This window comes from Peromyscus eremicus, chromosome 10 (genome assembly GCF_949786415.1).
Source record: "Peromyscus eremicus chromosome 10, PerEre_H2_v1, whole genome shotgun sequence".
In the NCBI taxonomy this organism is placed as follows: Eukaryota; Metazoa; Chordata; class Mammalia; order Rodentia; family Cricetidae; genus Peromyscus; species Peromyscus eremicus.
In genome coordinates this window covers 77333884-77352618 of record NC_081426.1, presented here as the reverse complement: position 1 = coordinate 77352618, position 18735 = coordinate 77333884, and the positions used below count along the sequence as shown (strand labels likewise).

General features: G+C 37.1%; 1 protein-coding gene across 1 annotated transcript in view; it reads left to right on the top strand.

The window, feature by feature from the left end:
- The window catches only part of LOC131921211 (transmembrane protease serine 11C), a 50790-nt gene extending 35563 nt beyond the window's left edge, over nt 1–15227 (top strand). The window contains exons 6-10 of the mRNA XM_059275913.1: nt 4867–4905; nt 8156–8327; nt 9790–10049; nt 11210–11352; nt 15066–15227. Coding sequence (XP_059131896.1) covers nt 4867–4905; nt 8156–8327; nt 9790–10049; nt 11210–11352; nt 15066–15227 — 776 coding nt within the window. The remainder of the gene's footprint in view (nt 1–4866; nt 4906–8155; nt 8328–9789; nt 10050–11209; nt 11353–15065) is intronic.
- The last annotated feature ends 3508 nt before the right edge of the window (nt 15228–18735 follow it).

Genomic DNA, 18735 nt, shown 5'->3' with positions numbered 1-18735 from the left:
CCACAATTATAAACCAAGGAACACCAAGGAGTCCTTAGAGCACCAGATGTCTAAAAGAAGTAAGGAGGCATTCCTCACCAGAGCCTTGTTGCTATCTTGACTTCAGACTTTAGCCTTCATAACCACGAGAGATTAAACTGTGTCAGGTCATACCATTTGTGATAGTTTATTACACCATCACAAGGAAACTAATAGAGATAATGTTGTACACCATCACAAGGAAACGAATAGAGATAAACGTTGTAGGGACAACCACATCCAAAGTGGTGATTATCCTAGAGTTCATCAAATACATTGTGACTTCCTAATGGGGAAGCCCTACAGTGGAAGCATAGTTTTTACTGGTTAAACTGAATAAACTGATGATACTGATGATACTGATACCAATGAAAGGAATATCTTTGACATTTCAAGATTTGCTAAATATCCAAAATTAGGCCAAACAAAATTTCTCTGCTCCACTGGCTCTCGGGCACCAGTATACTACATGTAATGACTTTTGCCTCAAAGTAGAATTAAAACCTATCACAGCGTAGTGCCTGGCATGAAAAAAGAAGTCAATAAGTACCACGCAATGAGCTTTGTAACGAGTCTTCTTCAACTGTTAAGTGACAGAAACCAATTCAACTTAATTTCTTTGGCTCATACAGCTGTGAGGACCAGGATGCAGATTGTTTCTGGTAGGGATAGAATTGGGGGCTCTAAGCAGGTCACAGAGAACTGTTTTTTCATTTCATTATTATTTTTTGGAAAACTTTCCCACCAGTTCTTCTAAAGGCAAATCTGAGTATCAGCAGCTCTCAACTTACAAAATTCTCAAGTGGGCAATTCTAATGAAAGAAGAAATGGGTGTTGTTTAATAAGCCAGAAAAATCCAATGTGCGACTCTGTTTTCCCATGATATATCACCAATAAGTATGAAAAGGATGATAGAGAACTCTGTACAACTCAGGTCACATGACAGCTAAACTGCATGGATGAAGAATGAGGAGGGACAATTCTCCCACAAAATCCTGGCAAGCAGAAGATTCATCCATTACTTGCTAAACGTGTCTACTGGGGCCATCCTGGGAGTAGGTTGTCACTACTGATAACTTCCTGTCACTTTTTTTTCTGATAGTTGTCTATAGAAGTTTCATTCTTAAGCTATTCTACAGTCAGGAAAAAGCAAATCATGAGCAAACAACCAGTCCTTTATCTGGAGCAAATTTCCCAAGGTTATCAATCTGAAGTCTAGTAGGATACAATGTTCTAGAGGATGAAACACAAGGTCAGAGTCCAATAATTTTGGTGTCTGATTGAGAGATTTTACCCTGGTCCATTTCTACACAAAAATACTGAATTAAATAGGAATGAAATACACCAAGTAATTACCCCAAATCCTGACTGGTTAAAGAAAAGCTTCAAATCATGTAGAAGTAAAAGAAAAAAATAGAGCAATGAACTCCACACACAAGGATGCTGATCCTGACTCAGTGCCAAGGCTTTTCAGGCAGCAGTAATGCTTGGCCTAGTGTTCATGAGAAGCTTGCTAAAACTGGGGCATGGATTAAGTTAGTAGAACACATATTTTCATGAGTGTTAATCTTGAGACAAGGAATGGCTTCATTGTGTCATGACTTAAATTACTGAAATAACCCATCATTTTTGATGACTATTTAAAGACATTTGAAAGAAAATATGATTATCAAAATGTACTTTCTTAGCTAAGAACCAATTTTTAGCTTTAATAAACCTATTTTGTTACGAAAATGCTTCTTAAAATATTTTAATTAGTATAATAACTTAATCATCCATCTATGTCATCTGTTTATTTACTTATTTGAGGCAGGTTTCACTATGCGCAGGCTAGGATCACAGAGTATAAGGGTAATAAACACTACCACCAAGAACAGAAGGAGTTTTTTGTTGCTGTTACCTTGTCCTCCTCCTTTCCCTTCTCCTCCTGCTCCTCTTCCTCCTTCTTTGAGACACAGTCTTTCTGTGAACCTTGGCTGGCCAGGAACTTGCTTTGTATACTAGGCTAGCTTCAAACTCACAGAAATCCTCTGCCATCTGAGTGCTAAGATTTTCATGGAGGGCAACACCATACCCAGGACAGGGGGTCTCCTTCTTACCAGTCCATCTGAATTTGCCTCTCAGACTTCCCAACTATGAATAGCAGTCATGGACAGTCTACAGGACTAACATAGAGAGCATGTTTCAAATCTAATATTCACTTCCAACCAATCACATCAAATTTCTCTGGCCTTAAAATAAATTCCTCGACTCCATCCCAAAAGAATGTTTTTGTCCACTGTTCAAATCCTCCCTTTTTTCTTAACAATTTTTGTTCACGCATTCAGTTATCTGCAGGACAGCCACTAAACCTACCACAGGAAAATGAACATAACCAGAGGTGATTTTTAAATTATTGTGAATTTGCATTTCCATCTGCAACAAATTGATTCACTGGGAATAAACCCATGCCTGTGCTTTAACACCTGTGCCCTTGGAGAAGTCACATTTGCTGAGCTGTTTGGTCTTTCTATTTCTTTGTCCTACAAACTGGTTTGGCCTCAGCCTCGATCCTTCTTCCTCAGACTAGGAGTGCTAGAATTACACCTGTGAGCCACCACTCCCGGGATTCTTTGTGTCCTTTGATGCATCTCCTCCTTGGCAGAGACCAAGCTATTGTTTTCTGTCACTTCCTTAATATAGCACACTGTAAACAGAGTCTCTTAGGTTACACTGTTGTATTTGTGATTGTGAGGCCAGTCCACAAGATTTCTAACCTCTGAGTGTGAGCCAGGAGACTTAGATGGCGGAAAATACAGATAGCCACAGCTGTGACTCAATCTGAGAGGAAAATGACTCAAGTCATTGCTCAGTTCATTGTAGCTTGTCTTCCACATACCCAAGTGCCATTCTATTGAGCTATGGAAGAGCCCAACTTTTAAAAGCAAACTACAAGTCCAAGACATTTGTTTTCTTTAGGAATTAATATATTAATAAAGAAAACTTCAAGAAAGGAAGAAAGTTGTATGAATAACATGGAGTTGTAAAACTATTAGTTCTTTGAGTGTAGAACAAGATTTGTTCAGTCCATTTAAACATTAGTTTCTGAAGATCTAAATATGATTTGATATAAGTTACCAATCATAAAAATTCAAAACTAAACTAGACATATCATATCAAATGAAAAATAGCCTCTCTAAAGCAACAGTAAATGGTATACAAAATTATTGCAGATTTCTCTTCGAGTAGGTGTAGCCCCATTCTTCTCTAGCCCAGCTGACTGCTAAGTGCCCTTGCCTTTTGTTTAGACAGGTCAATGTCTGGGAAAGGATTCTTTTGTCTCCCTGGTTTATTGTGCAACCAAATGTAAAACTGTAACTGTAATTGATATGGAGAACTGGATACTTTTTCCTTGATTTATAGAAATCAAGAACATAAAATGAATCAACCTAGACATTTATAGTGTTTACCTCATACTGCAGTTGATATTACCTTTTAGAACTCTTCAGCAGAACTATCTAGTGAACTGTAGTGAGCTTTCTACACATGATATTTGAAGCATAACTCATTTGTTTACTCTTTCAACATACTTTCCCCACATCAGTTGAGCAAATTTGCGACTCTGTCCACAAATGGGCTGCATAGCAAAACTATCTGTTATAAATGATTTCTTCCCAAATATCTAAAATGATTTATCTATACAGAAATGAGTGGAAAAATTTAAACTATGCCTCATTGCCCAGTTAAATTATTTTGATCCAAAATAAATGGGAAGTGGGATGGCAAACAATTGAACCATAGCACAAAAAGAACATAAATTTTAAAATATAGTAAAAAGCACTTAACACAAATAAAATCACTAAAACTAAAACCAGAGCTACTACATGACCAAGCAGCTCCACTCCTGAACACACATCTAAAGGATCCTAAGTCAGCACATCTATGTGTACTACAGCACAGTCCACATTAGCCAAGCTATGGACTGGCCTAGGTATCCATCAATGGAAGACAAGAAAATGCAAGTGTGGAACCTACATAAAATGGAATTTTGTTCATCTGTAAAGAAGAGTAACATTATAACATTGGCTGGAAAATAGACATAACTAGAGATTATCATGTCAAGCGAAATAAGCCAGACTCAGAAAGACAAATACACATTTTCTCTCATTTGTAGAACCCTGATTGAAAGTGTGTGTGCACACATTTGTGCACGTGTGTGTATGTGCCTATGTGTGCCTTGCCTCTCTCTGTGTGTGTGTGTGTGTGTGTGTGTGTGTGTGTGTGTGTGTGTATGTGTGTTGACCATCAGGGCAAATTATGAAAGAGGAAAAAGAGGTCTAAAGAGATGAAGAGGTAGGAACAAGACAGGGTAATGGAGCATGTGTCATGAAAGCAGAAATGAGGCCAATGGTAAAGAGTAAGGGAGAAGAGGGGAGGCATCCAGAAGACTGAAAGGCAACAAGAACAAAGTATAACTATATGTGTACGAAAAATCAAAGTGAAACCCATCTCTCTCTATGTTTACCAAAAAATTAATTTTAAAAGTGTAGTAAAAGTAACAACTTTCTAGTTACTAGGATTATTTGTTAAGGTGTGTTCTTGGATTTGGTGGAATGTCACTATTTCTCATACATTTCAGGACACTTCGAAACTGCTTTGCAAATAAATTATAGTGGGGAACTTTGGTGTTTTAAAAAATAAGTATAAATATTTCATTTTTCTCTGTGCTAATTTATGAACAGAACTGGCAATCAAGATAGATAAAATGTTTCCAGGATATTTGCAAAAAAACCACTTAATTAACATTAATGTTAAGAATAAAATGTGTTTATAAATGTAATATATTATCTTCATTTTCTTGACTTTCAGACATTGCAATGCCTATAGCAGAAGATCTTCTCAACATGTGTAAGTTTATCAACAAAGTTATTTTCCACCAAAAATCCATCCTTAGAATGCCAAGAAGACCTGCCGTTGAGGTGTAATAAGCCTGCCTGCCTTCCAGAAATGTGTGTGGATGTTACTGTAGTTGCTCTTAAATGGGCTGATAACATGGATTTAAAATAAGGAGCATAATCACGTGCCATAATGGCAGGGAGGATTTAGGGACAAGCAGTGGTAATGAAGAACTTAGAATCTAAAATCAGCTACATGTGCATTTGGAGTTTCGGATCTGCCAAATTCTAGAGAGAAGAATTGGCATAAGTTCCTTAACTTTCCAAAGCCTTAGTTTCAAATTAGTGTGAAGATGAAATAAGGTAATAGAAATAAATTACTTACCAGAGTATATGCGCTAGCACTCAGTATATGTCAGCTCTTTGTGTTTTCTGTTTCGCCCATAAGAATCCCAGGCCTAGGAACTCTCTCTGGAATTCTGACCCTAGCAACTAAATTTGTGTGCAGAAAGCTATATGCTGTCTATGCAAACCACTTCTTCCTTGCTGGGCAAGATGTTGTTTTCACGCCCACCCCTGCCCCCACTCCACTACTTGTCTTAGGAAATATGATCCTCAAAGTGGCTGAAACTCAGAGCAAGCTGACAAGGAAAGCACTGCATTGAACTGGGAACTGAGAATGATTGTGGGAGCCGGATTAGAGTGTTCACCCTCTAGAGCTAGGTGACACTGACCCAGACTACTCTTAGTACCCCTTAGTCACTGCTCAGTTATTGAGGAGGAAGTTGGGACAAAATTTAAACACAAGGCTATTTAGGTTTTCTTTTTCATAGACTTTGATTAAACAACCCACAGGTAACTTAATAAAACATCTTGAAACAAATGATTCCAGTGAAATCCTCAGTATCTGTAAATTGAAAATCCACAATTGGAAGGTTGTCAGGTTCATAAAAGTCTTTCCAGGTCTGTCAGCAATGGTATTAAAGATGTCATGCAGTCCATCTACTCCCAGCTGGAACACTAAGACCCTTTCATATCAGAACTCAGAATTTGACTTGATCTATCTAGGGTTCTGATCACATTTATAATAAAAAGCAAAAGGTGTGTAGAAAAACAAAATAAATTTAAAGAATGAAGCATCAATGTGTGACACAATAAAGTATATGAAGTAAAAGGGTAGAGTGGCAATAAACCCCCTGTAGGTTCCATGATTTCTCAATATCAGCCAGCAATCCTCACTGTATTCTTTAAAGCCTTGAAATTTACCATCTGCTCCCTTTTGATATAATAAAGCTCCAAGGTTCCATGTAGGACTTGAGCAGAGGTAATAACAAGGTAAGGCTGCAGAGGTGGTGGCTGAAAGCTTAACAGACAAAACAATCCTGAGTGAATGGGAGTTTCAGATGGAAATTGACAAATGGATAGAAATTAAGAATCAGGAGTAAGGGCAGAAACAGTGAAGTCAAGCCTCCTAGGGAGGTGCCTATTCCACAGAGAAGGACCTTTGTTTTTATATCTCTCTGAAGGAAGCTGAGTAAAAGCCAACTTCCTTTAGGAGTAGCCCAAACAGAAAGGAGGGTAGGGAGGAACCATCATTCCTTGGGTTCTGGATTAGTTGCTTTATCCTCTGTAGAGTCAATGATGTGGGAGTAGAAAGAAAAAGAGAAGGGAGTGACATTCTATGAGTCAATGTGAGCGTACTCATTAGACATGGCAGCCACAGCTAAGTGACTCAAGAAGGATGCTTTAACCTGAGGTTAGAAATGTGTTAAAAGCAGTATGCAAACCAAAAGGTTTCAGAAGGTCAGTTAGGACCTTTCAAAGTGTACATGACTCTCCTATGCTTCTCATGCCTTCCTACCTTCAAGAAAGAAGATCTCAAAGTATATCTAGCCACTATAATCATACATCAATTGTGAAGCAACTGACCAGTTGCTTAGAAATTTTCTAATTCATTTAAATGTTTAAATGTTCTTTTTTTTATTTTTTATTTCCGAGACAGTTTCTCTGTGTCACAGCTCTGGCTGTCCTGGAACTCATTTTGTAGATCAGGCTGGCCTCGAACTCACAAAGATCCACCCGCCTCTGCCTCCCATGTGCTCTTATTAAAGGAGTGCATCACCACCACCTGGCTAAATGTTCTTATTCTTTATACAAGTCAACTCTGTTGCCTAGTATGTCTTACTCTTAAGACTATTGACACTGAGGCCAGCTAATTCTTTGTTTCTTTGCCTCTCCAGTTTATCATAAGGTAGTTAGCAATACCTCTGGCCTTTGTCCACTGGATATCTGTAGACACTCTCCCAACCCCCCACCCACTTATAATAATACAAAGTGTCTCCAACATTGCCAAATACTAGCTACTGCCTTAATCCATGCCTTGAATTAATTACAATTTTTTCACTCTCCAAATGAAGTAATAAACAAGTATTTTTATTTCAAGTTTTACAGGCTTTATTTCTACAAATATTCATTGAGTTCCTTTTATATAATAGGTTCTGTATAGTAGGTTCTAAATACATATTTTTATTAAAAAGCATAATTCCTAATCTTTAAAAGTATTTACGGATGAGATAGTGATCTCTAGTAAAAGAAGAAAAATTGAAGAACAAATTCAACACTTTATTGGTGTAAAGTTATGATAGTCAAGAGAACCAGGATCAGTCTGATGAAGAACTGTACTATTACTACAAATTTGCTTTCAAGACATCAGAGTCTAGCTGTTCCTATGTTTCTAAGCCGACAATAATGTACAGACCTACCTCACAGAAGCATGTGATTTTGGAAGTTCTGGCCATCATCACATCATTTCTTTTGTCTAGCTACTGTGTATCAGGACTTCTGTTTACCCTATCTCATAACATTCATAGTCACTCACACTTTTATATGAATATTTTCATGGCATGTATTGCTTTCCAGCCTTCACTAAAGTTTAAAACCACATATTTCCTTGTGCAATGTAGTAAGATTGGTCTCTTCGAAAACCAAACCTATAGTTCTACCTACGTCATACATCAAGCTGTAGTAAGACAAGACAGACACAGAGTACATGTGAGTGATAGGCACAGGAGGAGGAGATGACAATGTATTTGGAATATATTTTCAGGAAATCATATCAGCAGTAAATCCATCTGAATTTCTCCAAGACAGTGAGATTTTGCTGAGTTACTAGTTAATAGGGACATATGTTATAGGTCATTTATTTACTATAGCAAGACACATGCATAAGCATTATCAACACCGATAAACTCTCCTTTGAACAGGCTGTGGAAGACGCACAATTACTCCCTCAGGTCACAAAGTAGCAGGAGGCCAGGATGCCGAGGAAGGGGAATGGCCCTGGCAAGCAAGCCTTCAACAGAATAGTGTCCACCGATGTGGAGCCACTCTGATAAGTAACAACTGGCTTATCACTGCTGCTCACTGTTTCATAAGGTAAGCTATGACCTGTGAAGGTACCAAAGGCACTCAAGTACTAAAAGTCTAATAATATCTCCCTATCAGTGTGATCATGCAACTAGCCTCCAACTGCTTAATAGTCCAGTGAGGTACAGCCTCAAAACTGTTCACTGATTTATCAGTAAAATAGTAAATATAGTAGTAGTCCTCCTAAAGAATTTTGTCAAAAGTAGAAATATTGACCTTTTGGACTAGATATAATTGTTTATTGTGGAAAGCTGGCCTGTACATTGTAGAGCACTTGGCAGCACTTCTTCCCTTAACCACCAGTAATATGTCAATACTAACAACAATAGTGTCTCCAAAACATTGGCAAAGGTGAGTTGGCAAAATGGTCTCAACGGCAGAGTGGCCTCAAACTGGCTGTAGAGCTTGAACTGACCGAAAACTTGCAGTCCCCCTGCCTCTGCTTACTAAGTGTTGTGATTACACACGTGGACTACTACACCCGGAGGAGATAATGACTGCTTTAAAGAGTGTATGATTGCACCGAGAGATTGCCACCTCTCTATCCTCCCTTCTCTCCTCAGCACGAGGGACTGAACTCAGGGTCTCACACACACCAGACAAGCACTTTACCACTGAGATGGATAAAAATAAAATTTCATCTCTCACTTGGTCAACTCTATTCAAAACCATCCTTGCTTATGATAGCACTTTAGTAAGAGAGCTTGAAAATGTTCCAACAGGACTACTTTTCAGATGATAGCATACAAAATACCAAATAACAACTAAAGGTGGAAGACAGAAGTATGTTATTTGTTGTGTAAAATGATGAAAAGATTTAAATGATATAATTTCCATAAATTCTTTGTGTTCGCATCCTCATCTACTTTTTATTAAATCTTGTCATTTTATGCTGTCACATTTACCTTTCTAAATCCCCTTCAGCATTTTCTATTCAAGCTAAGAAATAAGATGTGCTTTCTATAAATTGTCTTTTCTCTTTAATTACTTTCAAGTCACTATGCATAGCTCAGAATGACCTTAAATTTACTATGTAGCCCAGAGTGGCCTCAAGTTCACCATTCTCTTGCCTCTATCCCTCAAGTGCTAGGCTCACATGCCCAGCTATTGATTATCTTTTAGAGCATATTTTATAGAGTTGCCAAAATGTGTACAAATAATATTGTTTTTATTTCTTCTCTTATAAATAGTTTTTCTGGGGGTGGGGGGAAACTTGCCATAGTGGTGTATACGTTTAATCTCAGCATAAACTCAGGAGGCAGAGGTAGATAGATCTCTGTGAGTTCAAGGACACCCTCAAACTTGCTTCTACATTGTAAGTTCTAGCCAGCCAGAGATGCACAATGAAATCTTGTATCAAAAAAAAGTACTATGGAAATGCAAATGACCTAATTAGTTTTCAAAGATTATGTGACTAATACCTATAGCTCTAATATATAGAAGTTTTAATAAATAAATCTATTTCCTTTAGGGATGCAAATCCAAAAGACTGGAAAGTTAGTTTTGGACTTCTATTAAATAAACCACAAGCACAACGAACTATCAAGAATATTATAATACATGAGAACTACAGTTACCCTGCACACGATAATGACATAGCTGTTGTGCATCTGTCTTCGCCAGTATTATTTGCAAGCAATATCCGAAAGGCATGTTTACCAGAAGTGACCCAGAAGTTCCCACCCAACTCAGACGTGGTGGTCACTGGATGGGGAACATTAAAGTCTGACGGTAAGTTCCTCACGTCTCCACATTTCAGGACTCCAGCTTCAGGAATTAAAAATAAGTACATTCAGAATTACATCTCAATGTGAAAAACATATTCTCTAGATCATTCAAAAAAGTATAATGTGCAATGTACTGAAAACTGAGCTCAGTGTCATTCATTTGGAAACTATAATCCCATAGAGTTGTTTGCCATAATGCCCTCATAATGTCAGTTTTCATAAATTTCTTTTCATTTGGATATCTAATTTCCTACATGCCATTCATTACTCAATAAATACGCATCTTTCATCAAGAAGATAATATTTGAACAAAACTCACTTATCATATGCATTCTATGACCTTAATCCTGTAGAGTTAGTGTCAAAATATATTTTTAAAGCAGGAAAATAAAACTAAATGATTTTAAGATCTAGAACCACAGTAGTAAACTTAGATAAAAATGTGTAAATGATTATGAAATGTATGCTTCTGACATGTAAATTTTTAAGTTTACTTTCTAAAACAGACATAGAAAATGTAAAACTCTAAAACATTTTAAAAGAAAAAAATTCTATTACATATGATACGCAAACTAATTCTAAATGAGATTGTTTTCAGCAATAGTTTGGTATGTGGCGTGTTCATAAATATTGCTTTAACTAAAATGTGTTTTATATTGCCTGGAAAGCAATATTATTTTAAAATTAAATACTAATTCACAGAAACTAATATTGAGTTTCTAAAAACATATTATAGTTTGGAGGGCTGGCCACATGGCTCATCAGGTAATGCACTTGCCTTCAAGCATAAGAATGTGAGCTTGGGCGGTGGTGGCGCACCCCTTTAATCCCAGCACTCGGGAGGCAGAGACAGGCGGATCTCTGTGAGTTCGAGGCCAGCCTGGGCTACCAAGTGAGTCCTAGGAAAGGCGCAAAGCTACACAGAGAAACCCTGTCTCGAAAAAACAAAAAAAAAAAAAAAAAAAAAAAAAAGAATGTGAGCTTATACACAGAACCCACAAGGTGGAAAGAGAAAACACCCCACGGGTGACCTCTGACCTCCATACTCATGCACATGTATGCATGTGCACACACATATGTTCTCACACAGTAAACAGATATACAAATGTAAAAAATACAATTTTTAAATTCTCTTTGAAAAATTATATGATATTGTTTCTTCAGGAGAAAGTCCTAACATACTCCAGAAAGGAAGAGTGAAGATTATAGATAACAAGACCTGCAACAGTGGAAAGGCATATGGCGGTGTGATCAAACCTGGAATGCTGTGTGCTGGCTTCCTGGAGGGCCGTGTTGATGCTTGCCAGGTAACTCTTCCCAGCTCCCCCCCTCTCCCTCCCTCCCTCTGCCTCTTTCTTTTCTGATCGTTTTATATTTCCAACGAACAGTGCAATTTTCTCAATCTTAAAAGTATAAGTGTGTGTTATAGGCAAATCATCTAACTAATACATATATTGATCTCCGTAAAATAGTGTGATTCTAAGTCAGCAGTTTTGTTACAAGAAGCCACGTGTGGAAGTGAGGAAGAGACTCGGGATGAGCAGTGAATCGATGAAACACATCACTGATAACTATGGTTTGACTGGTCTACCTCCAAAAAAACCTTCAGCTTAATCTAATACTAATCAGTTATGGAGATTTCACTCCCTGGCTCCAACATCCTAATTATTTTTGTGTGTGTGTGTGTGGTTTTTTTTTTTTTATTTTGCAATACAATTAAGTTCTACATATCAGCCACAGATTCCCTTGTTCTCCCCCCTCCCGCCCCCCTCACCTTCCCCCTAGCCCGCCCCCCATTCCAATCTCCTCCAGGGCAAAGCCTTCCCCACAGACTGAGATCAACTTGGTGGACTCAGTCCAGGTAGGTCCAGTCCCCTCCTCCCAGGCCGAGCCAAGCAACCCTGCATAGGCCCCAGGTTTCAAACAGCCAACTCATGCAATGAGCACAGGACCCGGTGCCACTGCCTGGATGCCTCCCAAACAGATCAGGCCAATCAACTGTCTCACCCACTCAGAGGGCCTGATCCAGTTGGTGACCCCTCAGCCATTGGTTCATATTTCATGTGTTTCCGTTTGTTTGGCTATTTGTCTCTGTGCTTTATCCGACCTTGGTCTCAACAATTCTCTCTCATATAAACCCTCCTCATTCTCGCTAATTGGACTCCCAGAGATCCACCTGGGGACTAGTCATGGATCTCTGCATCCAGATCCCTTTTATTTACTTAACAACTTCTGAGTGGAATCCCACATATGAGGCATAGTTTTAAGATCATTGAGAATATTTGTTTACTCTAGTTATGGTAATCTTCTGCAGCATATTTTAGTTTGAAACCCATTTCTGATGAGGAGCTCGGACAAAGAGATAAGACAGTGCATTTAATTGAACTGACAGAGCAGGGGCTTAAATGGAGGAACTTGGATCTTGTGTCCATTCTCTGAACTCTAAACCCAGTTACTTTTCCTTATTAATGTGCCTCTAATCCCCTTATGCTGTTAATACGTAATAGTCGTGGAACTAACAAAATACACAAGGGAATAGTCCAGGCAGGCACAACTAGCGATAAGTCCAGGAAGAACCTCACTTGATTCAATTGCTGTGTAGAACTTAGTTACTGAACTATGCTTTAGAGATATTAAAATGAGTAAGCACATTACTACACTCTAAAAACAAGAAGATGTACCAATAAGTACTTATAACACACAATTGTCCTCTCTAATTACAGGTTTTCATATTTCTAGTTTTCAAACTAAATAAACCTATTCTTGGAGATGATGAAGAGCTTAAATTCCCACTGTACTTAATTGGTTAAGTAGACTTGTGTCTCTTAACTGGCCACAGCCTAAGACCCATTATTCAGCAACTGCATTGGCTGCACCCTCTGCGGCTTCATCTTCTGCTTCCCCCACACCTACCCTAATACTCTTGAATCACAGTGAGTCACAGAGTAACCTGCCAACTTTGTCAGCTACGACTCACTAGATGCACTATTGTCTTCTTGTAAACCTAAGGAATGTAATGACACGTGAGTCTTTGCCTGTGCAACTCTGGTGTATCTTATTGTGATATGCCAAATCTTCACCATAGTCTTTTCCTACATATTACACTATGTCCCAATCTTCTTTAGAATATTACAGTTTTCTCAATAACTAGAAAAAACGAAGAAATCAGAAGAAAACAACTTTAATTTCCTTCCTTTGTGATATATTTCTATTGGTACCCATGGCCACCCTCCAGTTTCAGCAAATGTCTCCTACTATTTAAAACTAATCGCTTGCTTGTTTTCTACACTGCCTCCTCCCATCTGCACAGTGACTTGTACTCTCTATTAATGTTAGCGTCCACATTCTTTTGAATCCTTCTGCACATTTTTTAAACATCAGCAAATCCCTCATTCAAGCCAATTCTTAGAAACTTCCTGTAACTCATATAAATCAACACCCAAAGCACCATGTTCTGACTTCAAAATGGGAAAATGGCCTAAATAGACATTTTTCCAAAGATGAAATACAAATGAGGTCTGGGGAGATAGCCACCCAGTCATGAGGACCTGAGACGGTATTCCCCTCCATTCATGGGAAAAAAGCCAGACATGGTAGTCCATAGCAATGATCGCAGCCCTGGGGAGATGAGAACGGAGGATCCCTAGCTTTGCAGACTAGTTGGATCAGTGAGTTCCAGGTTGAATAAAAGACCCTGTCACAAAAAAAAAAAAAAAAAACATAAAATGGAAAGTGATCAAAGAAGACAACTGACACCAACTTGTGATCTCTACATGAACACAAACATGCACACACACATGCACACACACATGTGCACACACAAAAAATGCACACTTTTTTTATAGGAAAAGGTGCTCAAAAATCAATAATCAAAGAAGTGTACATTAAAAAACACAATGAGATATTACTTTAAGATGATATTATGATTATAATAAAAAGAAAAATTATTTGCAATGATATAGAGAAAATTGTACACTAGTGACAGGGATAGAAAATGGTTCAGTCATGATAGGAAACAGTATGGTACTTCCAAAAACAAACAAAAGAGTCTACAGAGGAAGTCCAAGTCAAATACCACAGGATCTCATGGAATCTTTAAAGACTGACTCACTAAAACAGAATATACTGATGTCTATCAAGGCTGGATAGACAGTTAAGCATATAAGAGCATGTACTGCTCTTGCAGAAGACCTGAGTGATTTTTATTCCTAGCACCAATATATGGTGGCTCACAGCTGCCTCTAATTCCAACTTCAGGGGACCCGAGCTCCCCTCTGTCCTTCACAGGCTCTAGAATGCACACACATACACAGAAATAAAAATACATCTTTAAAACAAATTATTAATAATAATAATAATAATAATAATAATAATAATAATAAATGGTTGTCAAGGATGGGGAGGTGGGAAGAAATGGAGAGATACAGTTCAAAACAGGGTACAATTTTGCTTTAAAAAGATTGTAAGTTTGGGGATCTAATATATAGCACAATTACTTTATAATAGCATATTATCCACTTGAAATGTGATGAAAGTAGAATCTTAGTATTCTCATATAAGAAAGTAAACATGTGATGTAAAAAGTTACTTTCCTTAGTATAGGGAAGAACATTTGCTCAAGAATGGAAAACTATGGCCAATTTTAATGGAGGATGAATGTACATACCTTCCTTTTTCCCTCAGCATAATAATAACACAGGGAAGAGTATTCCTCAATATAGTGATGACTGCAAAGAAGAAATACCTTCAACAACTCCTTAGTTGATAACTAAGTTGAAACATTTCATACTAATCTTCCACTATTATATTGCATTAGCCAAAGATTTATACTGACATACTGGGCTTTAGAGAATGATAATGGGACAGAAAAAAATATGTTAGGTTAGTACCGTTTCAATTATTGAAACAGCCAAAGTGTGTGGGGGGGGTTGTCTTGTTTTGTTCTCGTTTTTGATGTCCCCTGCCATTTCTACAAAATGTCATTAATTTATATTATTGACATATCGTTTTTTCTCTTCAGGGTGATTCTGGCGGACCATTGGTTAGTGAGGATTCTAAGGGCATCTGGTTCCTTGCTGGTATTGTAAGCTGGGGAGATGAATGTGCACTTCCAAACAAGCCTGGTGTCTACACTCGGGTGACGTACTACCGAGACTGGATCACATCCAAAACTGGTGTCTAGCGTGGTTGTTCTCTACAGAGCAAAGTTCAAAAGCTATAGATCCGTTAAATAAGTTTGTATTCCCAAAAAAACACATTTCCTTAGATATTTTCCTTGTTTTACATATTTAGACAGAAAATTTAAAGGCATGAAGTTTTAGATTTCAGTCTTTTTTATTAAAGCTTGACAATCCTTTAGTGAGATTATGAACCAAAATATATAATTTTCTCCTTTACTCATCTTTGGGTTGGATATAATTATAGGAGTGAACACGGTTTTCGTTTATTAAGGAAATTTTCTCTGCTACTTTGGAGGGACGTATGTTTGGGTAATGTATCACAGGAACATTAGCTGTAAGTGTTTCTGATTCAATCAGCCATCTCCTGCTGACCAGTTCATGGGTTCCCAGGACCAGTGAGTTTAAAGATGGAGTAAAGTCACTGCAGTAATGCTGCCCATAAGAGTTACTCAGGAAAAAAAAATATATATATATATATATATATTTTCTTTCTGGTCACTGCGCCAAAACCAATTCTTCTAATTCTTTCTTGTGTGAAGTGATAGGAAACAAATAATAACCCTATGGCGTGTATCAATAGATCACAGTGTTTACTGACTTTCACTTCTCTCAGATTCCTCTCAGAAAGTGGTTATCATGCAACTGTAACAACATCCATGGGCATGTTAATCTTGTTTCAATAGGTGGCTTTAATTCACAATGCAAACAATGCCACGCTGTTTGTTTCCAAACTCTTAAAATTCCTCAGTAATACAAATTAGCAATTAAATGAACAGTATAGAAATTTTACTCTCATATCACTCTGATTTTTCGCATATGAAAACATTCTAGTGGAGGGTAGAGGTAGGTGTCTGTAACTGCAACGTTATCTTAATGCTGCTGCTCAGTTGCCATTGCTCTAAAACATTATTTAATCTGAGTGCTTTCCCAGACAGGAGTCCATCACTGTCTCTACAGGACTTCATATTTCTCTGTTTCGTTATTGGCAATTTACAACTGCCACCATAACTCTCATCATGAGGTAAATTTTGATAATACCTCCTATAAATTGTATTAATAATATTAGTTAATATTTACTGGTTCTTACTAATGCCAGGCTATATATATATATATATATATATATATATATATATATATATATATATATATAACATCGAAAGTATTCCAGGGAAATGATCCCCTTGGTATTTCAATTTTGTAGATAAATTAACTAACGTATAGAGAAGGCCAGCAATTTTCTAAATATCAAAGTGTGTCTAATTGCCTAAGCTGGGATTAAAATCATAAAACTCTATTTCAGAGCTCACACTTTTAACAGCTTGCTATTTTATATAATATGATTATGACCTATATATTCAAAAAGAAATTAGAAAACACAAGTTGGTGAAGAAAATATGATTTACTGATAGTGTAACCAGACTAGGTCTCTAGTATCATATTCTTCAGAATATTTCAGAAACATATGGATAAATTGTAGGTGTATTACATAGATGCTTTTATAATATTCAAATTATCTTGTTACATATTCCTAAGAATTAGTATTTCTATTAATTTCTGTTTTAGAAAAAAAGCATAAACAAAATAAAAGTATATGCATATTGGTGAAGACTGACCTAGCTTGGATCCAGGTCTGGCACTGACCATAGAAGAAGTGGGACTTTTGGTTAACAACCCCTCAAATCAAGTAGAGGCAGATACAGAAAAAAGATTAAAAATTAGTTATTTACTACCCAATGTAAAATATATGTTCTGAATTAATGGAATATTACCCAGAGTCATATAATGTAATAAAGACTATATTGTGTTTATTAATGTTAAGTTTTAAGTGACAGATTCTACATGCATTGTATAATGTGTTCTGTTGGGGAAAAAAATCAATAAATCAATACACATTAATGACTTCAACTACCAGCACTCTCTTAATTTCTTAACATATACAAAGAGTATGAACTGCCTATGTTAGAAAAGCATAAAGTATTTAATTTTTGATGGAAAAATACTTTCACATGAAGACACATGCACTGTCAGCAAAATTTCAGAGTATACCTTCAAATAAAGATGATTTAAATGACCCAGCTACAAGATGATACACTGTATAATAATAGATTCCCTTTCCTCAATATAAGTCAAAACAGAAAGTACAAACAGTAATAATGGTTTCTCTCCATCTGGGCATCAGTCTCATAATTACTGGGTCTCCCTTCAGATACAGTTATTTCTGCTATAAAAAGTCTCTGGCAAGACTCCATGATGAGAACACAGGTAAGAGAATTAAAGTGGAGCTTTTCACTGAACAGTAAAGCTGTTTCAGCTTTTAGCTGAACAGTAAAGACTCACACATACTACCTGAAGCTGTGAAACCCCTGTTTTTCCATACAGGTTTAAGGTGAAAGCTCCTTGACACTAGTTGGGCAGAGATTTCTTTAGGTATGAGACCAAAATCTCATACAATAAATAATAAAAGAAACAGTCAAACTACAGAAACTGAAAAGCTGCTTTCTGCACAGCAGTCAACAAAATGAAAAGGCAGCCAACAGGATGGAAGAAAGCATGTGTGAACCATATATCTGACAAGTATATAATAAACAAATACCCAAATTATACAAGAAGACAAGGCAGCCCTGTACCAAAAGAAGCAAGAACCAAAAGCCTGATTTTAAAATGTGTAAATGTCCTGAATAGATATTTCTTCCACATAAGATATATATGGCCTGCAGGTATATAAAAAAAAGGGTCTCTGACCTCAATAAACATCACAGAAGTGAAAATTAAACCACAGTCATTGTCACCCCACACCTGTTAGGATGACTGCTATTAAAAAGACAAGAAGTAAGAGGACTGTTAGTAACAATATAAACTTATAAAGACACCGTGAAAAATAATATGAAAGTTTCTAAAGAAATTACAAATACAGTTCCTCATGTTGTGGTGACCCAAACCAAAAAGTTATTCCCTTGTGTCTCTGTAAGTGTAATTTTGCTACTGTTATGAATCACAATGTGAATATCTGATACGCAGGATATCTGACATGTGACCCACAGGTTGAGAACAATTGCATTAATTAAACAACACAACCCTGCCTCAACGTAGCAGCCTCAAATTCATAGAGCTCCACCTGCCTCTGACTCCAGAGTGGTGGGATTAAAGACGTGTACCATCATGCCCTGCTCAATTATGTTTTATTCTTATGTCCTGAATATTATTTAATGCTGTCCAATAAAAATACACCTTCAAAGAATGTCATTTGGTTGTTGACTCTGAAATAAATATTTACAAATTACCAGGGAAAAAAGTCAAGTCCATGGGTGTGGTTTTTATCTAGATCCAAACCATTTCTGCTTCCTAACAGCTATGTGATTTGGGGCAAGTCACTTAACAATGCTATGATTCCATTTCCCCCACTGTAGTATAAAGGAAATAATAGTATCTACCTCCAAAGGTAGCCATGAATATTCAATACAGATATGTATGAAGCACTTAGAATAGTTCCTGACATATAATTCTTACATT